The sequence below is a fragment of the Ranitomeya imitator genome, chromosome 10 (assembly GCF_032444005.1).
Source record: "Ranitomeya imitator isolate aRanImi1 chromosome 10, aRanImi1.pri, whole genome shotgun sequence".
Lineage (NCBI taxonomy): Eukaryota > Metazoa > Chordata > Amphibia > Anura > Dendrobatidae > Ranitomeya > Ranitomeya imitator.
Genome location: NC_091291.1, coordinates 70,872,863 through 70,900,333, shown reverse-complemented (window position 1 = coordinate 70,900,333; position 27,471 = coordinate 70,872,863). Strand labels below are relative to the sequence as shown.

Here is a 27,471-nt window from a genome sequence, read left to right as displayed (position 1 = left end):
GCTCCATGCGTGATGTGCTCGGATGTGCGCGGTGCTCCATGTGTGGTGTGCTCGGATGTGCGCGGTGCTCCATGCGTGATGTGCTCGGATGTGCGCGGTGCTCCATGTGTGGTGTGCTCCGATGTGCGCGGTGCTCCATGCGTGATATGCTCTGATGTGTGTGGTGCTCCATGCGTGATGTGCTTGGATGTGTGCGGTGCTCCATGTGTGGTGTGCTCCGATGTGTGCGGTGCTCCATGCGTGATGTGCTCCGATGTGTGCGGTGCTCCATGCGTGATGTGCTCGGATGTGCGCGGTGCTCCATGCGTGATGTGCTCTGATGTGTGTGGTGCTCCATGCGTGATGTGCTCTGATGTGCGCGGTGCTCCATGCGTGGTGTGCTCGGATGTGTGCGGTGCTCCATGCGTGATGTGCTCGGATGTGTGCGGTGCTCCATGTGTGATGTGCTCGGATGTGCGCGGTGCTCCATGCGTGATGTGCTCCGATGTGTGCGGTGCTCCATGCGTGATGTGCTCGGATGTGCGCGGTGCTCCATGCGTGGTGTGCTCGGATGTGCGCGGTGCTCCATGCGTGATGTGCTCTGATGTGCGCGGTGCTCCATGCGTGGTGTGCTCCAATGTGCGTGGTGCTCTATGCGTGATGTGCTCTGATGTGCGCGGTGCTCCATGCGTGGTGTGCTCCAATGTGCGTGGTGCTCTATGCGTGATGTGCTCGGATGTGCGCGGTGCTCCATGCGTGATGTGCTCTGATGTGCGCGGTGCTCCATGCGTGATGTGCTCCGATGTGTGCGGTGCTCCATGCGTGATGTGCTCGGATGTGCGCGGTGCTCCATGCGTGATGTGCTCTGATGTGTGTGGTGCTCCATGCGTGATGTGCTCTGATGTGCGCGGTGCTCCATGCGTGGTGTGCTCGGATGTGCGCGGTGCTCCATGCGTGATGTGCTCTGATGTGCGCGGTGCTCCATGCGTGGTGTGCTCGGATGTGCGCGGTGCTCCATGCGTGGTGTGCTCCGATGTGTGCGGTGCTCCATGCGTGATGTGCTCGGATGTGCGCGGTGCTCTATGCGTGATGTGCTTGGATGTGTGCGGTGCTCCATGCGTGATATGCTCTGATGTGCGCGGTGCTCCATGCGTGATGTGCTTGGATGTGTGCGGTGCTCCATGTGTGGTGTGCTCCGATGTGTGCGGTGCTCCATGCGTGATGTGCTCGGATGTGCGCGGTGCTCCATGCGTGATGTGCTCTGATGTGTGTGGTGCTCCATGCGTGATGTGCTCTGATGTGCGCGGTGCTCCATGCGTGGTGTGCTCGGATGTGCGCGGTGCTCCATGCGTGATGTGCTCTGATGTGTGTGGTGCTCCATGTGCGGTGTGCTCTGATGTGCGCGGTGCTCCATGCGTGATGTGCTCTGATGTGTGTGGTGCTCCATGCGTGGTGTGCTCGGATGTGCGCGGTGCTCCATGCGTGATGTGCTCTGATGTGTGTGGTGCTCCATGTGCGGTGTGCTCTGATGTGCGCGGTGCTCCATGCGTGATGTGCTCTGATGTGTGTGGTGCTCCATGCGTGATGTGCTCTGATGTGCGCGGTGCTCCATGCGTGGTGTGCTCGGATGTGCGCGGTGCTCCATGCGTGATGTGCTCTGATGTGCGCGGTGCTCCATGCGTGGTGTGCTCCAATGTGCGTGGTGCTCTATGTGCGGTGTGCGCGGTGTTCCATGTGTGTTGTGCTGAATCCCACTGGTAACCTCCCTGACATCCTGCTCAGCCTGTAAATGTGCTTAGTGGGTCATGGGTGAAGTGGTCGTGATTGCAGCGCAGACTTTAGACTGCTTCTGTGCCCCGTCCACATAACTGGATCTGAGCAGTGCACACTGGAGACAGAACATTATTTCTTACCTAATAATACAAACATGGTAGTGTAACATTTTTTGGCTACCTACATCCTCTTGTGGGGCATCTGCACAAAGTATTCAAGTAACTTCTGATTTTTAAATTATATTTAAGGGCAAAACGTGAACAAGAAGTGACTGATCTGAAGAAGAACATTGAAGAAGAATCTAAAGTACACGAGGCTCAAATTGTAGAAATGCGTCAGCGGCACACTCAGGCTCTGGAGGATGTTTCTGAACAGCTTGAACAAGCACGGAGGGTGAGTATAAAGTCGGGGAACTAAAGTACTTTTCCCAGTGATAAAGGAAGTAGTAGCACAGATACGGAGGAGGCAGACATGTATTGTGAGGCAAGTGAGTGAATTCCCAGGATAGCATGAAACACTGGTAAGACTTGTAAGGGTAGGTGCACACGATCAGAAACCGCTGCAGGTTGGACTCTGTGTACTTGTGCAGCGTCCAGATGTTACAGCATAGTGGACGAGATTTCAAGAAATCTGATGTCCAGAGATGCCTGCGGCCCACCCGAAAAGGCGGACATGCTGCTCGTCTCTCTAGGCGCTAGTCTCTGTAAGAGAAATGTCGCCCATAGAATGTATTGAACGGTTCAGTGATCACAGCGGATTCACCTGCACTCAATAGCCGGCAGACATGTGCTGTGTCCAAAGCGCGCCCAATCGTAGGCGCATATCCTAATTGATTGTGTGGAATAGATACTCTGCTATTCGATTTGCATTTTATCCATAATTAGCTTCAACAGGGACTTAATGTTAGAGATATGAAAAAGGGATTAAAGCTAAGGCAACGTAGTCACCACTTGCTAGATGTAATTCCTCGTCACCGAGGAAGATGAGCTGTCTTATGGTATCTATCACAAAGGGGAGTCATTGGAAAATTCCTCAGAAATCTAGTGGAAGGGTTGAGTAAAGAGCTTTGATGTTAATACTGCCAAGATCTATATGGCACAAGAAAAATGATTGCATTTCCTAAAGAAGTTATCGTATGTGAATGCCAAGGAGTTTAACAATAGATCTTACCATCTTTAGTAAGTCTGAAGTAGTTGAAAAGCTAGATTAAGCTAAAATATGTCATCTGTAGCAAGGCAAACAGTTCTTATGGTGGCCATGATGCATACGTGCATATCTTTTCATTGGAAGATGGGAGTAAACCGTTGGCTCCTTTTCCTGGCTACAACACAATGACTATGTTGAAATCTCACATGCCCATCCTTACTTCCCCAACATCTGATGTTAGGGAGGGTCAGACCACCCTCTACAGTTAGATGATTCAGCGATCCCCCCAAACTCGATGACATACATCTCCGGTGTGTGGCTACCTATGCTACATCTGTTTTTTATCTTTTTAGTTCAAAGTGAATTTGGAGAAAGTGAAACAGACTCTAGAAAGCGAGAATGCTGATCTAGTGAAGGAAGTCAAGAATCTTCATGGTGCAAAACAAGAATCCGAACAAAAGCGAAAGAAGCTGGAAGGGCAGGTGTCTGAACTTCAAGTCCGAGTCTCGGAAAGTGAGAAGGCAAAGTATGAACTGGCGGAAAGACTGCAAAGAGTGCAGGTAAGGCTGACGTGTAATATCTGACTGGTCTCCTTCGTTTTCTGATGTATATAGTTTATAAACATTCTTGTCCTTCCTCCACTTGTTTCTACACTCATCATGTGCCAAGATGTTACACAAACATGAATAAATGTGGACTGTGAGATGGCAGCTGGACACGTCCTGAATGGAGTATACGTGTCACTGATATGCCTAACCTTGGGGATGTAAAACCCAGTGGGAAAGCTCTAGCACTGATGGTGCTGAGAGCTTTATTTAATGAGACTAGATTCTGGGTCCAGGTTTTAGGAACCGTTGGGAGAGATGGGTGGGACTGGCTGCTCCCATATCTCCTATCTATACCTAGCAGCTGATATAAAAGGGCATGCCGCTGGTATGCTAGTCAGACTGCGAGAAGCTGGCCCAGTGTAGACGTCTGTTGCTGGTGAGTCTCGGCCAGTGACAAAAGGTGTGTGGATGGTCTAGGAAGGATTCTGTGTTTCCGTCACTGTGTCTTCTTATAGGATTTCCATCTATGCCAATTAAGGGCTTGTTATCTTCTCTTGCTGGAAGTGTCATGGGCTTTTTGTGTAATAAATCCTCCTGTGTGAACAAGACAGTTCATGCTTGTGGGTATCTCAGCTGCTGCCAAGAGTGAATGAAGCCCTACAGGATGGTTGCCAGCCATCTCACCTATAGTGCCCAATGTCAGACATAGCTACCTTTAATATTTCCAGTTTGATGTCAGATTGTATAGAATTGATATGTCAGTTTGTATATTCAAGAGAAGAGTATCTGTTCTTGTCCATATACTCCTGACTCCATCACTTTCACCAGCCATAATAAAATGCATTGGATTAGCTCTTTTTCTCCTGTAACACTTGTGTTTATTATGTTCACAGGCTGAACTAGATGGTGTATCTGGTGCCTTGGGATCCACAGAAAGCAAATCCATAAAACTAACCAAAGATCTGTCCAGTGTCCAGTCATCACTGCAGGACACCCAGGTACGTAGCATCACCTTGTGCTGCACATGTTGATATTCAGCACCTCCACTTCTTTTCTTTCCCTCTTAACCATTGCCTCTCTGGTAAATCCTAATCCAGGAATTATTGCAAGAAGAAACCAGACAGAAACTAAACTTCAGTTCTAGAGTAAAACAATTGGAAGATGAGAAAAATAACCTTCTGGAAAACCTTGAGGAAGAAGAGGCAGCCAAGAGTCAGCTCAGTCGTCAGATTCAGGCACTGCAACAACAGGTAATCGGCGGACCTGAACTCGGATCTCTTCATGAGACGACTAGTCGCAACAACTGGATCTGTCTGTAAACATGTTTTATTCTTCTCAGCTGCTTGACTCAAAGAAAAAGATGGAGGAACACGGAGGTGCAGTGGAGGGTTTGGAAGAGGCCAAAAAGAAAATGGTTAAGGAGCTAGAACTTATGCACCAGCGCTTTGATGAGAAGCATCAAACCAATGACAAGCTGGAAAAGACCAAGAATCGTCTGCAGCAAGAGCTGGATGACCTTATGGTTGACTTGGATCACCAGCGGCAAATTGTTTCAAATCTGGAAAAGAAACAGAAGAAGTTTGACCAGGTAAATACAGTGATGGGTATTCGCATATTGGGAATTCACGTGGAGGTGTTGCTGCTGAGTAATTACATATGGTTACAAGTGCAATGGCTTCTAGCTGAATGTGTCACCAGAAAATGGCCCACCGGTTAACACATCTTTGTTCAAGAATGTTTAGTGTTTTTTTTCCATGCCCTTATCTATCTTATAAAAAAAATTAAATCTGGCAAATTGAGCCTCATATCGGAGTGCCACTTCCTGCTCTGTAGGGATCTTTTTTTATAACAATCATCTAGACTGGATTACCGTTCACAGTCGGTGACGGACACCATCCTCCTCCTCCCTGTAGGTCCAATGGTCTGTGTGATTGCTGTAAATGACCTCTCTGAATGTTGGTAACAGCAGCTCAGACAGGGGAGCAGGCCTCATAATCTTATACACAAAATAGTAAAAAAAAGATATGCAATAAGAAAGTCCAGACATATTGGAAAAAAATTATGTATCAGTATCTGGTCTTCATTAGTGAGGCACTGGTGATAGATTCCCTTTAAATGTTTACATCAGAATCAGTTGTGATGTCGGATTGGTCAGTGTTGGTGAATATATACATAGACACTTGGAATTTATACCCATAAAGCTGAAGCATTCTCCATGACAATGTCTTGGAATAGTCAGCGGTGATACACAATGGGGCTTAGTGGTGTGCAGGGTAATTCTGTACGTTCTGGATGCTCCTATGGGCCAGCTGGCGGTATAGGAAATGAGTGCTGGGAATTTGTGCTTGTAAACCCTTTCACAACTGTTCCTGTGAATTTCTTAGATGTTGGCCGAAGAGAAGAACATATCAGGACGTTATGCTGAGGAAAGAGATCGGGCAGAAGCCGAGGCGCGGGACAAGGAAACTAAGGCCCTGTCTCTAGGTCGAGCACTGGAAGAAGCACTCGACCAAAGGGATGAATTTGACCGACAGAACAAGTTGCTGCGGGCAGAGATGGACGACCTGATCAGCTCCAAGGATGATGTTGGCAAGAATGTAAGGATTCTCCATACCACTGTCATCTCACAGATTTTAGTGTCATTTTCAAACATTTTGCTGCTTTTCTGATGTTATTCAATGGTGAACATAGAAGATAGAAGACGCTATGACATAGATCCAGGTGTTCCTGTGTTAGAGCGTCCAGTTTTCTTACCTAGTTGTTTTGGACTCTTTGGGATTCCACTCAATGCCTTTTCCATAATCTTAGGGACAGTTTTCTATCATCTTTGTTATTAACAATGCTGCTCCTCCTGTGCAAATTCTGACTTCTCAGTAGCAAAGGGTATGGTGCTCACCAGGGCTGGATATCCTCTCTATAGAAGGGTCAAAAAAATCATTAACATGTGCACTTACAGGTTCATGAATTGGAAAGGGCCAAGAGAGCTCTGGAACAACAAGTCTCGGAAATGAAGACCCAGTTAGAAGAACTAGAGGATGAGCTTCAGGCCATTGAAGATGGAAAGCTCCGCGTGGAAGTTAATATGCAGGCCATGAAAGCACAATTTGACAGGGATCTTCAAAATCGCGATGACTCAAATGATGAAAAGAAGAAACTCCTGATTAAGCAGGTGCGTTATTTTTCAGGTCTGCCCGGTGTTATGCTCATATATGTACATCACCTAATATTTTTGGTTATCTGTTATTTTAGGTGCGAGATCTAGAGGTGGAGCTGGATGAAGAACGCAAGCAAAAGGCTCAGATTGTAGCTGGCAAGAAAAAACTGGAGATTGACCTTCAGAACATGGAAAGTCAAATTGATGCCGCAAACAAGGGACGAGAAGAAGCAGTGAAACAGCTGAAGAAACTACAGGTGATAAAGATATTGCTTGTCTACAGTTGCAGTGTGGATTTGTTCCTTTCTTTGGACTCTGCAATCATTATAACGCTCCTTATTTTCTACATTGCTACATAAATTAATTGATTAGGGCCATAAAGACATAATTTCTTCAGTCACCAAATGTTCTGTCACATATTGTGTGATATTAAAGGGGCTGCCCAACTAATGGGAACCTGACCTCCGATCCATGCTGCCTGACCACGTGCAGTATGTTTCGGCACTGGCTGTATGGTCTCAGCCATACATGTTTGGCTCTGCAGTGTTTCTGAGAAAAACATACTTTTAAAAGCCACCAAGGCGTATAGGAGTCCAGTCTTACAGTCGGGTCCCCAGCGGCTTTTCCCCACCAATTGTCAGTGCCTGACAGGTGTCTTCCTGCGCGCGTATTTAGGGTGAGACCTGTTGATCCAGGGGAGAAGCCGTGACTTCTAAAGTATGTCTCTCACTGAAATGCTGCAGTGTTTCACAGTCAAACCTACCTGGCTGAAATCGGGCTGCTCTTGTCTGATAAAGCCTGCCCCTCTATATTTTGCTGATCAGTGGGTGTCTGACCATTGGGAACCACACCTATTGGAAAAAAGTAGAGAATTTATCCATGTTACACAATGTAGTGTGAGACCAGATGCCCTGCTGTCTCTCCACTCATGGTCTATGGAGCTGGCCACGCACAAGGCTCGGCGCCCCCATAGGGAATGACTGGAGCAGTGGGCGAGCATTTGCACTCTGGGTCCATTCTAATGGGGATAAAAGTGCCCCGTTCTGCTGATCAGGTGGGTCCCAGGGGTCAGACCTCACTGATCTATAAGTTATCACCTATCCTGTGGTTTTACTGTATTTTCACAGTGGAAGTATGTACAGTAGTTGATGGTAGATGTGATTTATGTTACAGCTCCAACTGAAAGAAGTATGGCGTGAAGTGGAGGAAACCCGGTCATCTCGAGAGGAAATGTTCATCCAGTCTAAAGAGAGTGAGAAGAGGCTGAAGAGTTTGGAAGCAGAACTTCTCCAGCTACAAGAGGTTTGTCCATATGAAAACTTGCCTTCTAAGAAATAAGTAGCCGGGCTCCAGTGCTGGGCTTAGAACTAGGCTAGGCATGAGTCCATGGTCATCAGGACCCTATTGATAGGGAGCCATGGAGCGTTTCTGTTTCTCCTTATCACACCAAATTCCTGCTGGTTTTGGTGGTGAGCCGATGTCTTACCATGTCACTGCTGACCATGTGTGACCATCTAAGCTTAGCCTGAGTAAGAAACCTCTGAACATACAAGAATAAGGTTTTCCATTTGTCTGCCTCTGAGTAATGGCAAGCAATGACATGTGCTATGTCGTGTGTAACAGATAATGGATGATTTACTTACATTATTATAGGACTTGGCAGCTGCAGAAAGGGCAAAACGACAAGCTCAACAGGAAAGAGATGACCTGGCAGATGAACTGGCTAATGGCGTCAGTGGCAAGTAAGTGTCCGCATTCCACCTCCATGATGAACACTATAGCTGTAGAGTAAAGGGACTGAGAGCGTCACCTGTAATGGCTCATGACAATGCATGATTATTGGTTATTGATGGAGTCGTGCGGGGAGCACAGTGTCCTACAACACAGATTTATTGTGACCGAGAAGTTATGTCTGATGTTAAGGTGCTCCGTGTTTTCTGCAGGGTTTACCAACAATCAGCTTGGCATAGGCGTGGAAACAAGTGTAATCGATTGACTACATTCTGATGTCAGGCCTACAAGACTTATCTGCACTGATTCATTTCAGATATATTAAGCCTGTTGGCACAAAATGACTGTTCAAACCAAGCACAGGCACTTGGTGCACCCTCAGTGTGGCCAACAGTTCAGTGCACCATCCCACCCACTTTTTGCATCTATCTCCACCCCCTCTTTCTTGATTGACAGCTCTGACATTAGAGGAGCCAGTGGAGGGCGGAGATGGATGGAAAATAAGTAGATTGAAAGGCACACTGAACTGTTCGGCCACTCCAGGGTGCACCGATCGTCACTACTTGGTGCTGATAGAGTCCCTTTAAAGCTACTGATATGCTTATCTCACAGAAGTTTGTATAAGCTGACCACATTGAAGCAAACTCTCAGCTGTGAGAGGTATCGAGTCTATACAAACATGGCTGAAAATGCTTATCCAAGAAGTACATGACATAAAGGGATTCCAGTGTTAACCTCGTCTTATTCCCTGACAGGTCAGCCTTGTTGGATGAGAAGCGTGCTCTGGAAGCCAGGATCGCTCAGATGGAGGAGGAGCTGGATGAGGAGCAGAGTAATATGGAGCTTCTTAATGATCGATATCGGAAGTACACCCTACAGGTAAGATGAGACAGTAATAGGACTAAGGGACAGACGGAAGAGAGCACGATACAATGATGGCACTAACATGGCAGCCTGTATAAAGACCTGCAGCCCTGCCCTTCTATACATGCAGGCATACAGTCTCCAGTACACTAAGCTCCGGCACTAGCACACAGTCAGATTTGTGATGGCAGTGTGACATATCAGAAATAGCAATTCATGTTCCTCATCCTTCTCTTTTCTATAGTTATATGAAACTGGAGCAAAGGACAAGAGGCACTTTTACTAGTAGTATCATGTGTTTAGCATCTCCATGTAGCTAATGCTCTATGAATTGTACACAGGTTTGGTTGGTTGCATCACTCTGGATATTTGGATAAGCCAGTATTATGTCCCCCTTTATAACCTCTGTACCCTGGCACATACACGGCTACAATACTTGATGCTTCCCACAGGTGGAGACAATGACCACGGAGCTGGCAGCAGAGCGGAGCTTCTCCCAGAAGGCAGAGAACGCACGCCAGCAAATGGAGAGGCAAAACAAGGAGCTCAAAGTGAAATTAAATGAGATGGATTCTAGTGTCAGGTCAAAATACAAGATTGCCATCGCATCCCTGGAGTCTAAGATTGCTCAGCTGGAGGAGCAGATGGAGCAGGAATCCAAGTAAGTAGACGGAGAGGACCTTGTGTATTGCTACTGCCTTGGAGAAAAAGACTTACCACTGTCTCCAGTCCAGGTCCTGATCTGCATATATTACACCTGCTAAACTGCTGCAAAGCTATGTTTTATGTAATAAAAGTGGACAAAAGAGAATCAGTAACACTGGTTCCTTTACAAGTAGGGACTCAAGAAGCAGAGCTTAGGTGGCCAAGGAAATACAGACAGATAGGGACTCCTTACAGGGCCTTACTACCATTTATTTATTTTACTCACTTGTATAGCACCATTAATTCCTTCCACAGCACTTTACAGACATCATCACTGTCCCCATTGGGCTCACAATCTACATTTCCTATGAGTATGTCTTTAGAGTGTGACAGGAGACCGGAGGGAATATACAAACTCCTTGCAGATGTTATCTTTGGTGGGATTTGATCCCAGGACCCCAGTGCTGCAAGGTAACAGTGCTAACCACTGAGCCATCATGCTGCCCTAAAGGGACAGTCCTCACAATGGCCATTTGTCTTCTATCCCGTATATAAGTGATACATGTGTGATCACTAGGGCAGTGGCCCAACGTTCAGTTCCTCTCCGCTGCATAACTGTAGTGAGGAGAACTGCGGATGGAGCGGTGTCGGACACGCTGGGGCTGCTCCATTTATGTCTGTGGGACTGAGGTGGATCTGGTTAGCCCCACGGACATATAGCGGGGCACGGGTACAATTGTCACTTCAATCAAAATTCTCTCCCTAGGTGACATTGTTCACTGAGAAGCAACGAGAGTCTTGGGACCCAGTGTTAGTGGGGACCCAAGTTATATTTATTATTTATGTGGATAGATGATAAATATTTCACAAATATCCAGGTACCCTCTCCATACTTGGATCAAACACTTTTTAGTGAATTTCAAAAATCTAAAAGCAGTGATTAATTTCCGTGTTTCTGGCTGTTGCGGCATAGCCACCATGTCCGAGGACGTGTATTACTGCTGCATGGCAGTCTGTTCTAGCATAACACATTTCTCCTATCCTGAGAATCTACCCACGCCCCCCAAAATGTGCTAAACCTTTGGTTGCCAGATGGTTGACATGTCCGCCATACATCCCCTATCAATCACAATCTGTCACCCCACAATACCTTGAAGCCACATCTCCACATTCTCCAAAGTAAAGGCTTCTTTGGGAATTGATAATTGAATTTCATTAATAAGAGACATTATAAGGTTTATAACTTTTTCTTACATTTCTACTGGTAAATTTGCATACAGTGGCATGTAAAAGTTTGAGCACCCCTCTTTAAAATTACTGTTATTGTGAAAGATGAAGTGATCTCCAAAAGCCATACAGTTGAAGATGAGACATATCCTTTTGAATTTTAGGCAAAAAAAAAAAAAAAAATATATATATATATATATATATATATATATATATATATATATATATATATATATATATATATATATATATATATATATATATATTGTTTTTTTTTTTTTTTTTTTTTTTTTTTTTTCATTTTAAAAATTACAAACCTGGAAAATGGGACAATGCAAAAGTTTGGGCACCTTATAAATTTGTGTGCTCAGATAACTTTGACCAAGTTTTCCAATATTAATTACCCTGTTAGGCTTATAGCTTGTTCACTATCATCATTAAGAAAGGTCAGGTGATTCAAATTCCACAGCTTTATAAAAACCCAGACACCTCTAACCTTGTGCCAAAAACAGCAGCCATAGAATCTTCTATGCAGATGCCTAGAACTCTGACAATTAAAATGGTGGAGGCCCACAAACCAGAGGAAGGCTATAAGAAGATAGTAAAGTGTATTCAAGTTGCCCTTTCTTCAGTTTAAGATATAATTAAGAAATGGCAGTTAAGAGGAACAGTGGAGGTCAAGATAAGGTCTGGAAGACCAAACAAAATTTCAGTGAGAGCTGCTCATAGGATTGCTAGACAGGCAAATCAGAACTCCCGCTCGACTGCAAAAGACCTTTAGAAAGATTTAGCAGACTTGAGTTGTGGTACATTCTTCTACTGTTCAGAGACACCTGCACAAATATGGCCTTCATGGAAGAGCCATTAGAATAAAACCTCTCATGCTTCCTCACCATAAAATTCTCATTCAGAAGTATGCAAAGCCTGATGCATTTTAGAAACAAGTCCTGTGGACCTATGAGGATAAAATAGAACTCTTTGTCCAGAATGATAAAAGGTATGTGTGGAGAAAACAGGCAAAGATTTTCAGGAAAAGAACATCTTGCCAACCATCAAGCATGGGGGTGGATCAGTCATGCATTGGGTTGTGTTGTAGCCAATGACATGGGAACATTTCATGGATACAGGGGAAAATGGATTCAATGAAATTTCAACAAATTCTTGATGCAAACATAACACCTTCTGTAAATCAGCTGAAATGGAAAAGAGGATGGCTTCTACATATGGATAATGATCCTAAACACAAGTTAAAATTCACAATAGATTACTCCAAAAGGCGCAAGCTGGAGGTTTTACAATGGCCCTCACAATCCCCTGAGGTGAACATCATTGAAAATCTGTGGCTAGACATCAAAATAGTCATGCATGCAAGTTGACCCAGGAATCCCAAAGGTCTGCAATAATTTTCCAAGGAAGAATGAATTCAATGAAATGTCAACAAATTCTTCATGCAAACATAACACCATCTGTAAAAAAAAAAAAAATCTGAAGTTGAAAATAGGAATATGTCTTCTAGAAATGGAAAATGATCCTGAACACACGTCAAAATCCACAATAGACGACCTCAAAAGGAAGAATGGATGAAAATCCTTCAAACAGGAATTGAAAGACACTTGTCTGGCTACAAAAAGCGTTTACAAGCTGTGATACTTGCAAAAGGGGTGCTACTAAGTACTAACCATGCAGGGTGCCCAAACTTTTGCGTCGGCCCATTTCCCTTTTTATAATTTTTAAAATGTAAAATATGAAAACATATAATTTTTTTGTCTAAAATTCAAGGAAATGTGTTCATATTGAGTTATGATATGTCAAAATGTAAATGTTTGGAAATTGAGTTAAGTCAGCATTATGACATTTAATTACCAGGGAGCGTGTTTTGGCTAACAAACTGGTACGACGTGCCGAGAAGCGGCTAAAAGAGGTCATCATACAAGTGGAAGAAGAGAGAAGGAACGCCGACCAGTTCAAGGATCAGGTAAACTCACATTTTTGTTGTTTTTTTGTTTTTATTACTTTTTCATTATTAATTTTCTCATTCTGTGCTGGATTGGCAAACCAGTTTGTGTTAGTGGAATTATATAGAAATTCCTGCCAAACTCATCTGTATATACCAGGGGTGGGAAACTTTTCTTCTGCCAACGGCCAGGTATTTATACCATCCTTCAGAGGCCGTACAAAATTATCAACTTGAAAATGACCCTTCTGCATTTGGTCAAACTATTAATTAACTCACCCCTTATGTGATAAAGCTGCTTTTCTCTGGTGCGGCTGTTATGTTAGGAGATATTAATGATGTTGCTACATGTAACTGCTTTCCCAGATTTGCATTGGCTCAAGAGCAGGCGATGATAACATGATAACCTTTATATAGAACTCGCAGCAATAAGTTGTATATTGCACTGCAGGTCTCCTCACAGCTGGAAATACATCATTACTCGCGTCATATTTATAAAATTCAAGCAGTATGAGGCCTGCAGTATATACATCACCTAGGAGGCGCTGTGACTGCTGTATATATATCATATAGGACACACCAAGACTGCTGTATATACATAACATAGGATACAACATACTAATCCCACAGTTGAATAGACTGTGGCCAAAGAAGTGTCACATATTATAAATGGTTAGGAGGTTCAGCGTGCCACTTGGCAGAGCATTGTTTGGGAGCAACACAGACCCAGGTAATATGTATATGGCGTGGGGTGGTTGGAATTTACTTGTCTTCGATTGTAATGACAATGTGAAACATTGATTGCACTTGAATTATGACAGATCTATGGTTCAGGTTTTGTGCGAGCCCTGCCACTGCATCTGTAGGATTGCACTGAATCATATGCATCCATCTTTGATTTACATGTTTTGCCTCCTCACTGCATAGCAGGAATATTGCATTTTTTTACATTTTGATTGAGAATGCTGAGAGGTGGCCATGTCAACTAGTCCTATTATTCTTACAAACTTGTCTTACGGCTTATTGGCAATGGCAGTATACCACTATAAATATGCTGGCATGGCCAAAGGATAGCAGCAATATGCCATTGAGCTATAACTGTTCATGATTATTTTTCAGTAACCTAACCCCCCATGCATGTGTATTGTCCATATAGATAATTCCCTGTGTATTTATCACGTGTCTTGCTCCAGCTGACCTTATTTGGATTTTTTCGTTTGTTTGAGGCACCTTGTTTATTTATGTACTTACAGTGGGGCAAAAAAGTATTTAGTCAGTCAGCAATAGTGCAAGTTCCACCACTTAAAAAGATGAGAGGCGTCTGTAATTTACATCATAGGTAGACCTCAACTATGGGAGATAAACTGAGAAAAAAAAATCCAGAAAATCACATTGTCTGTTTTTTTAACACTTTATTTGCATATTATGGTGGAAAATAAGTATTTGGTCAGAAACAAAATTTCATCTCAATACTTTGTAATATATCCTTTGTTGGCAAACGTTTTCTGTAAGTCTTCACAAGGTTGCCACACACTGTTGTTGGTATGTTGACCCATTCCTCCATGCATATCTCCTCTAGAGCAGTGATGTTTTTGGCTTTTCGCTTGGCAACACGGACTTTCAACTCCCTCCAAAGGTTTTCTATAGGGTTGAGATCTGGAGACTGGCTAGGCCACTCCAGGACCTTGAAATGCTTCTTACGAAGCCACTCCTTCGTTGCCCTGGCGGTGTGCTTTGGATCATTGTCATGTTGAAAGACCCAGCCACGTTTCATCTTCAATGCCCTTGCTGATGGAAGGAGGTTTGCACTCAAAATCTCACGATACATGGCCCCATTCATTCTTTCATGTACCCGGATCAGTTGTCCTGGCCCCTTTGCAGAGAAACAGCCCCAAAGCATGATGTTTCCACCACCATGCTTTACAGTAGGTATGGTGTTTGATGGATGCAACTCAGTATTCTTTTTCCTCCAAACACGACAAGTTGTGTTTCTACCAAACAGTTCCAGTTTGGTTTCATCAGACCATAGGACATTCTCCCAAAACTCCTGTGGATCATCCAAATGCTCTCTAGCAAACTTCAGACGGGCCCGGACATGTACTGGCTTAAGCAGTGGGACACGTCTGGCACTGCAGGATCTGAGTCCATGGTGGCGTAGTGTGTTACTTATGGTAGGCCTTGTTACATTGGTCCCAGCTCTCTGCAGTTCATTCACTAGGTCCCCCCGCGTGGTTCTGGGATTTTTGCTCACCGTTCTTGTGATCATTCTGACCCCACGGGGTGGGATTTTGCGTGGAGCCCCAGATCGAGGGAGATTATCAGTGGTCTTGTATGTCTTCCATTTTCTAATTATTGCTCCCACTGTTGATTTCTTCACTCCAAACTGGTTGGCTATTGCATATTCAGTCTTCCCAGCCTGGTGCAGGGCTACAATTTTGTTTCTGGTGTCCTTTGACAGCTCTTTGGTCTTCACCATAGTGGAGTTTGGAGTCAGACTGTTTGAGGGTGTGCACAGGTGTCTTTTTATACTGATAACAAGTTTAAACAGGTGCCATTACTACAGGTAATGAGTGGAGGAAAGAGGAGACTCTTAAAGAAGAAGTTACAGGTCTGTGAGAGCCAGAAATCTTGATTGTTTGCTTCTGACCAAATACTTATTTTCCACCATAATATGCAAATAAATTGTTAAAAAAACAGACAATGTGATTTTCTGGATTTTTTTTCTCAGTTTGTCTCCCATAGTTGAGGTCTATCTATGATGTAAATTACAGACGCCTCTCATCTTTTTAAGTGGTAGAACTTGCACTATTGCTGACTGACTAAATACTTTTTTGCCCCACTGTATGTGTATTTTAACCATTTATAATAAAAATATTCTGTTTTTTAAATATATCTATGTGAGACTTCTTTGACCACAGTCTATTCCACTATGGGATTAGTATGTTGTAACATTATGTGAAGTGTCGCCCATTCCTTGTTCAGGGAATATGGGCTTGGGTATTATGTTTACAACATAATATAGGATACACCGAGAATGCTGCATACACCACATTGGAGACACAGAGACTGCCGTATACACCACATGGAACACACCAAGACAGATTAGATTTTAGAAAACAAATTGTAACAGTGAGGGTGATCAATGAGTGGAACAGGCTGCCACGAGAGGTGGCGAGTTCTCCTTCAATGGTAGTCTTCAAACAGAGGCTGGACAGACATCTGTCTGAGATGGTTTAGCAAATCCTGCATTGAGCAGGGTGTTGGACACAATGACCCTTGAGGTCCCTTCCAACTCTAACATTCTATGACTGCCATATACACCACATAGGAGACACCGAGACTGCTCTATACATCACCGGAGGTACAGAGACATCCATATATATCACATAGGAGACACCGAGACTGCCATATACACCACATAGTAGACAGCGAGACTGCTCTATACATCACCAGAGGTACTGAGACTGCCATATATATCACCTAGGAGACACCAAGACTGCCATATACACCACATAGTAGACAGCGAGACTGCTCTATACATCACCAGAGGTACTGAGACTGCCATATATATCACCTAGGAGACGCCAAGACTGATCTGATCATCACAGGAGACCCCTAGACTGCCATATGCATCACATAGGAGACACAGAGACTGGTGTATACATCACATAGGAGACATGGAGCTGCTGGATGGACATCACAGGAGACATAGGGCTGTGGCATAGACATCGTAAGAGACATGCGGCTGTGGTATAGTCATCACAGGAGACGCTGGGACTGCGGTATCATCACAGGAGACAGGGGCTGTGGTATAATCATCAATCACAGGAGACGCTGCCATTGATGTCTTCTACTGTTGGATGGCAGTGCATTGCATGCTAACTTCACCTACTAAGTACATTGTCACACTAGCCTGTGCCAGCGTGAGGACATAATGTTTCATTGCACACTCTGCAAAGTTCAATAATGAACGCTGCGTGCACTCGCTCACAAATGCAGCTGCTGGCCTGAGCACTGTGGTCCCCGGGAATCTGCCCACGGGCTGGTGTTTATCCACCCCTGGTGTAGAGAAATCACAAGTGCCATACTCGTCTGTGTAGACAAATCACATGTCTTGCTCCCGCGACACCAGTGAATTGATGCATTATAAGAAATGTGCTTTCCTTTTCTAGCTGGAGAAAGCGCATATTCGCATGAAGCAGCTGAAACGTCAATTGGAGGAAGCTGAAGAAGAGGCGTCAAGAGCGAACTCCAACAAGCGCCGCCTGCAGAGGGAACTGGAAGATGCGACGGAATCTGCAGAATCCATGAACCGAGAAGTGACCACACTCAGAAGCCGGTTAAGGTAAGAGGGAGAGGTCCCGTCAAAATACTCTTCTAAGATCTTAAAGGTGTGAAAAGTCTATGATATCGGGCACGACAGGCTTCCAGGATGAAAAGGCTTATTAGAAACAGTAAAGAGGTACCATCGGTTGAATTTTTGTTTTAAAAATGAATACTACCGTACTCATGACAAGAGAAATCTGCTTCTTTCACCTCTTGGACTGATCTTTTATTCTTAGTTCTCAGGTCAAGCCTGTATTAAAGGGGTTGTCCACTGGGACAAACCCTTCTTAAACTAAATGGTCGATCCCAATGAAATAATAAAGCCTATACTCGCCTTCCATGCTGGGTCTGTGCCAGCGGTGTCAGCACTCGTCCTTCGGACAAACTGAGCATGAAGAAGCAGCCTGGGATCAGCTGCAACCTGGGATTCCTTTCTATGTTCAGTTTTTCCAGAGACAGTGACACCTGTGCTGATTGGGCGCTGGCGTCACAACACTGCATCACAGCGGGACAGCGACTGCCGACACCGCGGGACCTGGGACAGCATGAGAGGCGAGTATAAGTTTTATTATTTTATCGGGGCCAAACATTAAGTTTAATCAGATTTTCACATTACTGAGAAAGGAGATGACAGTCGGTGCTTTTAGAATTCTATGGAGGGAGGAGCTGGAGGCAGACACACATTCTACTGCAAGGTCGCCTGAAATGACAGTAAGGGCTCATCCAGAAATCAGGGCACTTCAGTCTGAGCTTGGCCCGCAATATACACACTGGCCACAGGTCTCCCGACAGGAGCATGGCATCTTCATTTATTTCTATGAGGCTGTCACGCTCAGTGAACCCTTACAGTTCTCCATAGAACTTTATGAGCACCAATGACCTTCTACTATCTCAGTAATGTGAAGGTCTCTATTGGCTGAAGACAGATTTTAACCATGAATTAAGACATTTTCAGAATGATCAGTCTTGGTAGAGAACGAAGCAGATTTTCTTACTTCCATGTGCACTATTGATTTCTGGACACTGCTCTGTTACAAAATAATCTTCCACAAATTGTTACGGCTGGGCTTGTTTCTTCTTAGACTATATGACAGCAAAGCTCTGGACAGACAAGCTAAACCTGTCCAGAGGGTTTAGTAGCCTTTCCCCCTCCCTCCGAGGCGCTGCCAGAAACTGCCGCACTGCTAGATCAGCTGCCGAGCTGTGATTGGTGGGAGTGGGGAAAGTGCCTACCCCCCTGCGAAGACTGAAAAACGACCAGTTGGTCTGCAAGCAGAAATTTCACATACTGCACTGCAAAGGCAACAGATATGCATATCTCTGTAAAGGAGGGATGCAGCACAACACTGAACAGAGCGGCAGAATCAGGGGAGCGCTGCGATGATTACATTAGTATTTAGTTGTAATCTAACGTGCCAGACATAGTATAAACAAACATATACTGACATCCCGGAGTGGCGCTCTTCCTGCAATGTCAGCTCGGTGATTTCTGGCAGTCACTGACCTTGTTATGTCATGTGAGTGCTGCAGCCTGTCCGTAGCTGCTGATGGGCTGCAGCGCTCACAGTTCTCTCGGGTGGAACAGTTCCATCCAATAGATGCTGCTATAGGCTGAAGGGCTCATGTGACTAACCAAACCAATGCCACGTGACTGGCCGGAATCACCGTCGACATGGCAGTCGTGGCGCTGCTGCGGGAGGTAAGAGGATCTGTTTTTGTGCTATGCGGGGCACACAGGCAGGGGAGATTGTGATGAAAGGTAACAGATCAGTGTTTTATTCCTGCTTTTATAGATTCCTGCCAGCACCCTGAGCTCTGATCACTCGTCGGCCTCATTCTGACAATCCTGACCAGTAGTAATGGTTCTGCACAGACTGTTCACACTTCTTAGATTCACGTCTTCCTGAGAAGTTTCTGCATTTATGTTATATTATAGAATACTGTTCTCCTATGAAGCCCCTAATTCTATAGGTCCTGTAACCCCCTCTGTGTGACAAGAGGTGTGTGCACTGTTCAGGGGTCTACTGAGCGATCAGTGGGATCTCAGGACCCGGACCTTCAATGAACAGCAGGCAATTAAAGGGCTGAGGAATCTGAATAAGCGATACTCTTTAGATATCATCTTCTGATAGTGCTGGTAAAGGGAGGCCTTTTGTGCCCTTCCCCTTTAAATTGCTGTTCTTGTAGTGTAGAGTGTGTGAACTGGACCGTCCTGACCGGAGCCTAGACCGGTTGGACGGGACCGAGGTGCCGGGAAATATGTGTTGTGGGGTCACTATAATGGGCGTTTGCATCGTAGTGTCCGGAGGCGGCCGGTTGCACTTCTGGTTTCTATAACTTCTCTTTTTCTTTTACTGTTTCTTTCTGTTTTCCAATCACAGCAAATTAGAGCGTCAGCAACGCAAGTAGGTGTATGTGCATGACCCTGTGTGACCGCTCATTGCTTTCCTGTTCCTGCCGCCCCTCGTAGTGCCCTGCGTATTGGCAGTAGCTCTTCCCTTAGTTCTGCTGCCGCCCATTTCCTTGGCTATCAGACTTATTACTTTGTTTGTACAATGCCATCTTGGACAGAGCACGGTATATATTCTAGAAAAGAGTGCTACAAAGCTGTGTTTATTGACCGCCATCATGAGCCATTCCCAGATGTAATGGTGCTCTGACATTTCACCATTGCTGCTGGTAAATCACCCGGACAGGACGGACAGTTACCAGAGCTCCGGGCCTTGGACTATCATGGTCCCTGCTCTACAGGGAGCACTTCTAATAATAACATTGGACATGGTTAATATCCTGCAGTTTTTACCATTCTTATTTTAAAGATAAAACTAAGGAGCTGTTTCCCAAAAAAAGAAAAGATAAATGAGACGATGAGTCCTCAGGACTATGTGTTGTAGAACACTGTACTTTACCATGTCTTGCCTTTATATTACTTCTATAGGGTTAATCACATAAATTTGTTTTTTTTAAAGTGAGGAACTCGTACAAGCCAGGAGCTCGCTGCTTGTAGTGTCAAGCAAGCTTTAGGCCCCTTTCACACATCAGTTTTTTGCCATCAGTCGCAATCCGTCGAATTTTGAAAAAAACGAATCTGGCGACTGATGCCATCGTATCATTTTTTTTATCATAGACTTGTATTAGTGACGGATGGCTTCACGTTTCATCCGTCGTTCACTGGATCCGGCGAAAATTGTTTGTCCGGTGGCCGTAGACAATGGACAAAGTAATGTTTTTTTGTGTCCATCGAAAAATCGGACAGCGACAGAACTGTTGCCGTCCGTCGTTTGCTTGAATGGAAGCCTATGGCGACGGATTCCGTTTTTTTAACTGAGCATGCTCCGATCCAATTAGCCAGATCCGCTAGTCGGATCCGTTGAAAAAAACGGATCCGTTGCACCAGTGTTTCACAATCTGCGACAGATCCGTCGAGCCAACGGATTGTGACTGATGGCAAAAAACTGATGTGTGAAAGGGGCCTATGGGGATAAAAGATGCAATCTTTCTTTATACTTTGAAGAATATCTTTATTGTGGCAGTAAAAATCTCCAAGTTATTTTTAATATTAAGGATAATAACATTTTCAATAAATAATGACACTCTTCCCAGACAGTTGAATGTAATAAGAGCGATGGCATTTTTGGCTGTGAAGCAGAACTAATCCTTTGTAGTGCTGTGAAGTGTGCGCAGGAACGGACAGTGTTAGATAACCCACTGCTTATTTGCTTTTTTCCATTCCCCTTTAATCTCTGGCATGTTTTGGCTGTGTCTCCTCCTGCCGTCCCTCATATATGACTGAAAACCTTGTGTGTCTCCATAGCTGTGTGCACAGCCAAAAAAACCTGTCCAAGTTTATTACAGTCCAGGTGCCAGGAGCACAAAGGAGGCCTGTGTAAGAGTGGGAGCTGTTGTGGCCGATGTTCTGGCCGGTGTCAGCGGCCGCCGGACCCCTCCTGGGCAGAGCCATTACTGAGGACACAGCGCACACTGACTCCCTGTGTTAGACCTGCTGAGTTATCAGTGCCCCATGGTGGGCCGGCCGGGCCGCACGTTACAGTTTACTCACATTAACTATGTGCAGAGCACATCTATGTATCATCACATATGGTGCAGGGAAGCTGTGGAATACATTCCACCAAGCTCTGCTTTATCCAGCCACTGTCCTTCATCACAATGGGCCTGCTCTCTGGAGTCTATAAAAGTACAGGGATATGGAGTGACATAGAATGGGTGAGAAGATGGCCATGGCATAGTCTTGTAGATCTCATGTACTGTGCCCCATTATGGATGCGGGGTGCACGGTTATATTACACTGCCTCGTTCCCTAAGGGCTCTTCTGTTCCTCCGTCTGCAGCATTATGTGGAATCTGTAAGAAGTAAATCAGATTGTGCGGCCATTCTTTCCTGGAAGCATTATTGCTGCAGAGGAGCCATAGGGCATCACATCAGCACCTATAGGTCCACACTACATGTCCCTAAGCCTGTGTGTATTGCCATATTACGGCCTCGCCCGTCTCCTTGTACATCATCAGTATTATTACTGCTGCAGAGGAGCCATAGGGCATCACATCAGCACCTATAGGTTCACACTACATGTCCCTAAGCCTGTGTGTATTGCCATATTACGGCCTCGCCCGTCTCCTTGTACATCATCAGTATTATTACTGCTGCAGAGGAGCCATAGGGCATCACATCAGCACCTATAGGTCCACACTACGTGTCCCTAAGCCTGTGTGTATTGCCATATTACGGCCTCGCCCGTCTCCTTGTACATCATCAGTATTATTACTGCTGCAGAGGAGCCATAGGGCATCACATCAGCACCTATAGGTTCACACTACGTGTCCCTAAGCCTGTGTGTATTGCCATATTACGGCCTCGCCCGTCTCCTTGTACATCATCAGTATTATTACTGCTGCAGAGGAGCCATAGGGCATCACATCAGCACCTATAGGTCCACACTACATGTCCCTAAGCCTGTGTGTATTGTCATATTACGGCCTCGCCCGTCTCCTTGTACATCATCAGTATTATTACTGCTGCAGAGGAGCCGTAGGGCATCACATCAGCACCTATAGGTCCACACTACGTGTCCCTAAGCCTGTGTGTATTGCCATATTACGGCCTCGCCCGTCTCCTTGTACATCATCAGTATTATTACTGCTGTAGAGGAGCCATAGGGCATCACATCAGCACCTATAGGTCCACACTACATGTCCCTAAGCCTGTGTGTATTGTCATATTACGGCCTCACCTGTCTCCTTGCACATAATCAGTATTATTACTGCTGCAGAGGAGCCGTAGGGCATCACATCAGCACCTATAGGTCCACACTACGTGTCCCTAACCTGTGTGTATTGCCATATTACGGCCTCGCCCGTCTCCTTGTACATCATCAGTATTATTACTGCTGCAGAGGAGCCATAGGGCATCACATCAGCACCTATAGGTTCACACTACGTGTCCCTAAGCCTGTGTGTATTGCCATATTACGGCCTCGCTCGTCTCCTTGTACATCATCATTATTATTACTGCTGCAGAGGAGCCATAGGGCATCACATCAGCACCTATAGGTCCACACTACATGTCCCTAAGCCTGTGTGTATTGCCATATTACGGCCTCACCCGTCTCCTTGTACATCATCATTATTATTACTGCTGCAGAGGAGCCATAGGGCATCACATCAGCACCTATAGGTCCACACTACGTGTCCCTAACCTGTGTGTATTGCCATATTACGGCCTCGCCCGTCTCCTTGTACATCATCAGTATTATTACTGCTGCAGAGGAGCCATAGGGCATCACATCAGCACCTATAGGTCCACACTACATGTCCCCTAAGCCTGTGTGTATTGCCATATTACGGCCTCGCCCGTCTCCTTGTACATCATCAGTATTATTACTGCTGCAGAGGAGCCATAGGGCATCACATCAGCACCTATAGGTCCACACTACGTGTCCCTAAGCCTGTGTGTATTGTCATATTACGCCCTCGCCCGTCTCCTTGTACATCATCAGTATTATTACTGCTGCAGAGGAGCCATAGGGCATCACATCAGCACCTATAGGTCCACACTACGTGTCCCTAAGCCTGTGTGTATTGTCATATTACGGCCTCGCCCGTCTCCTTGTACATCATCAGTATTATTACTGCTGCAGAGGAGCCATAGGGCATCACATCAGCACCTATAGGTTCACACTACGTGTCCCTAAGCCTGTGTGTATTGTCATATTACGGCCTCGCCCGTCTCCTTGCACATAATCAGTATTATTACTGCTGCAGAGGAGCCATAGGGCATCACGTCAGCACCTATAGGTCCACACTACGTGTCCCTAAGCCTGTGTGTATTGTCATATTACGGCCTCGCCCGTCTCCTTGTACATCATCAGTATTATTACTGCTGTAGAGGAGCCGTAGGGCATCACATCAGCACCTATAGGTCCACACTACGTGTCCCTAAGCCTGTGTGTATTGCCATATTACGGCCTCGCCCGTCTCCTTGTACATCATCAGTATTATTACTGCTGCAGAGGAGCCATAGGGCATCACATCAGCACCTATAGGTTCACACTACGTGTCCCTAAGCCTGTGTGTATTGTCATATTACGGCCTCACCTGTCTCCTTGCACATAATCAGTATTATTACTGCTGCAGAGGAGCCATAGGGCATCACATCAGCACCTATAGGTCCACACTACGTGTCCCTAAGCCTGTGTGTATTGCCATATTACGGCCTCGCCCGTCTCCTTGTACATCATCAGTATTATTACTGCTGCAGAGGAGCCGTAGGGCATCACATCAGCACCTATAGGTCCACACTACGTGTCCCTAAGCCTGTGTGTATTGCCATATTACGGCCTCGCCCGTCTCCTTGTACATCATCAGTATTATTACTGCTGCAGAGGAGCCATAGGGCATCACATCAGCACCTATAGGTTCACACTACATGTCCCTAAGCCTGTGTGTATTGTCATATTACGGCCTCACCTGTCTCCTTGCACATAATCAGTATTATTACTGTATTATTACTGCTGCAGAGGAGCCATAGGGCATCACATCAGCACCTATAGGTCCACACTACGTGTCCCCTAGGCCTGTGTGTATTGTCATATTACGGCCTCGCCCGTCTCCTTGTACATCATCAGTATTATTACTGCTGCAGAGGAGCCATAGGGCATCACATCAGCACCTATAGGTCCACACTACATGTCCCTAAGCCTGTGTGTATTGTCATATTACGGCCTCGCCCCTCTCCTTGTACATCATCAGTATTATTACTGCTGCAGAGGAGCCATAGGGCATCACATCAGCACCTATAGGTCCACAATACGTGTCCCCTAAGCCTGTGTGTATTGTCATATTACGGCCTCGCCCCTCTCCTTGTACATCATCAGTATTATTACTACTGTAGAGGAGCCATAGGGCATCACATCAGCACCTATAGGTCCACACTACGTGTCCCTAAGCCTGTGTGTATTGTCATATTACGCCCTCGCCCGTCTCCTTGTACATCATCAGTATTATTACTGCTGTAGAGGAGCCATAGGGCATCACATCAGCACCTATAGGTCCACACTACGTGTCCCCTAAGCCTGTGTGTATTGTCATATTACGGCCTCGCCCGTCTCCTTGTACATCATCAGTATTATTACTGCTGCAGAGGAGCCGTAGGGCATCACATCAGCACCTATAGGTCCTCACTACGTGTCCCCTAAGCCTGTGTGTATTGTCATATTACGCCCTCGCCCGTCTCCTTGTACATCATCAGTATTATTACTGCTGTAGAGGAGCCATAGGGCATCACATCAGCACCTATAGGTCCACACTACGTGTCCCTAAGCCTGTGTGTATTGCCATATTACGGCCTCACCCGTCTCCTTGTACATCATCAGTATTATTACTACTGTAGAGGAGCCATAGGGCATCACATCAGCACCTATAGTTCCACACTACATGTCCCTAAGCCTGTGTGTATTGCCATATTACGGCCTCACCCGTCTCCTTGTACATCATCATTATTATTACTGCTGCAGAGGAGCCATAGGGCATCACATCAGCACCTTAGGTTCACACTACGTGTCCCTTATCCTGTGTGTATTGTCATATTACGGCCTCGCCCGTCTCCTTGTACATCATCAGTATTATTACTGCTGCAGAGGAGCCGTAGGGCATCACATCAGCACCTATAGGTCCACACTACGTGTCCCTAAGCCTGTGTGTATTGTCATATTACGGCCTCGCCCGTCTCCTTGTACATCATCAGTATTATTACTGCTGCAGAGGAGCCATAGGGCATCACATCAGCACCTATAGGTCCACACTACATGTCCCTAAGCCTGTGTGTATTGTCATATTACGGCCTCGCCCGTCTCCTTGTACATCATCAGTATTATTACTGCTGCAGAGGAGCCGTAGGGCATCACATCAGCACCTATAGGTCCACACTACGTGTCCCTAAGCCTGTGTGTATTGTCATATTACGGCCTCGCCCGTCTCCTTGTACATCATCAGTATTATTACTGCTGCAGAGGAGCCGTAGGGCATCACATCAGCACCTATAGGTTCACACTACGTGTCCCTAAGCCTGTGTGTATTGTCATATTACGCCCTCGCCCGTCTCCTTGTACATCTTCAGTATTATTACTGCTGCAGAGGAGCCATAGGGCATCACATCAGCACCTATAGGTCCACACTACATGTCCCTAAGCCTGTGTGTATTGCCATATTACGGCCTTGCCCGTCTCCTTGTACATCATCAGTATTATTACTGCTGTAGAGGAGCCATAGGGCATCACATCAGCACCTATAGGTTCACACTACGTGTCCCCTAAGCCTGTGTGTATTGCCATATTACGGCCTCGCCCGTCTCCTTGTACATCATCAGTATTATTACTGCTGTAGAGGAGCCATAGGGCATCACATCAGCACCTATAGGTTCACACTACGTGTCCCTAAGCCTGTGTGTATTGTCATATTACGCCCTCGCCCGTCTCCTTGTACATCATCAGTATTATTACTGCCCCAGAGGAGCCGTAGGGCATCACATCAGCACCTATAGGTCCACACTACGTGTCCCTAAGCCTGTGTGTATTGCCATATTACGGCCTCGCCCGTCTCCTTGTACATCATCAGTATTATTACTGCTGCAGAGGAGCCGTAGGGCATCACATCAGCACCTATAGGTCCACACTACGTGTCCCTAAGCCTGTGTGTATTGTCATATTACGCCCTTGCCCGTCTCCTTGTACATCATCAGTATTATTACTGCTGCAGAGGAGCCGTAGGGCATCACATCAGCACCTATAGGTCCACACTACGTGTCCCCTAAGCCTGTGTGTATTGCCATATTACGGCCTCGCCCGTCTCCTTGTACATCATCAGTATTATTACTGCTGCAGAGGAGCCGTAGGGCATCACATCAGCACCTATAGGTCCACACTACGTGTCCCTAAGCCTGTGTGTATTGCCATATTACGGCCTCGCCCGTCTCCTTGTACATCATCAGTATTATTACTGCTGCAGAGGAGCCGTAGGGCATCACATCAGCACCTATAGGTCCACACTACATGTCCCTAAGCCTGTGTGTATTGCCATATTACGGCCTCGCCCGTCTCCTTGTACATCATCAGTATTATTACTGCTGCAGAGGAGCCGTAGGGCATCACATCAGCACCTATAGGTCCACACTACGTGTCCCTAAGCCTGTGTGTATTGTCATATTACGCCCTCGCCCGTCTCCTTGTACATCATCAGTATTATTACTGCTGCAGAGGAGCCATAGGGCATCACATCAGCACCTATAGGTCCACACTACGTGTCCCTAAGCCTGTGTGTATTGCCATATTACGCCCTCGCCCGTCTCCTTGTACATCATCAGTATTATTACTGCTGCAGAGGAGCCGTAGGGCATCACATCAGCACCTATAGGTCCACACTACGTGTCCCTAAGCCTGTGTGTATTGCCATATTACGGCCTCGCTCGTCTCCTTGTACATCATCAGTATTATTACTGCTGTAGAGGAGCCATAGGGCATCACATCAGCACCTATAGGTTCACACTACGTGTCCCTAAGCCTGTGTGTATTGCCATATTACGGCCTCACCTGTCTCCTTGTACATCATCAGTAT

At 45.7% G+C, this 27,471-nt stretch overlaps 1 protein-coding gene across 5 annotated transcripts in view; it reads left to right on the top strand.

Annotated features, from left to right (window-relative positions):
- LOC138651456 (myosin-10-like) overlaps nucleotides 1–27,471 on the top strand; it is a 274,522-nt gene that overhangs the window by 223,585 nt on the left and 23,466 nt on the right. For all 5 annotated transcript variants that reach the window (XM_069741674.1, XM_069741671.1, XM_069741675.1 and 2 more), the window contains 14 exons: nucleotides 2,001–2,145; nucleotides 3,252–3,458; nucleotides 4,340–4,444; nucleotides 4,544–4,696; nucleotides 4,786–5,034; nucleotides 5,831–6,043; nucleotides 6,403–6,615; nucleotides 6,696–6,857; nucleotides 7,774–7,902; nucleotides 8,254–8,342; nucleotides 9,087–9,210; nucleotides 9,648–9,856; nucleotides 12,934–13,042; nucleotides 17,194–17,366. In XM_069741674.1, coding sequence (XP_069597775.1) covers nucleotides 2,001–2,145; nucleotides 3,252–3,458; nucleotides 4,340–4,444; nucleotides 4,544–4,696; nucleotides 4,786–5,034; nucleotides 5,831–6,043; nucleotides 6,403–6,615; nucleotides 6,696–6,857; nucleotides 7,774–7,902; nucleotides 8,254–8,342; nucleotides 9,087–9,210; nucleotides 9,648–9,856; nucleotides 12,934–13,042; nucleotides 17,194–17,366 — 2,280 coding nt within the window. The remainder of the gene's footprint in view (nucleotides 1–2,000; nucleotides 2,146–3,251; nucleotides 3,459–4,339; nucleotides 4,445–4,543; nucleotides 4,697–4,785; nucleotides 5,035–5,830; nucleotides 6,044–6,402; nucleotides 6,616–6,695; nucleotides 6,858–7,773; nucleotides 7,903–8,253; nucleotides 8,343–9,086; nucleotides 9,211–9,647; nucleotides 9,857–12,933; nucleotides 13,043–17,193; nucleotides 17,367–27,471) is intronic.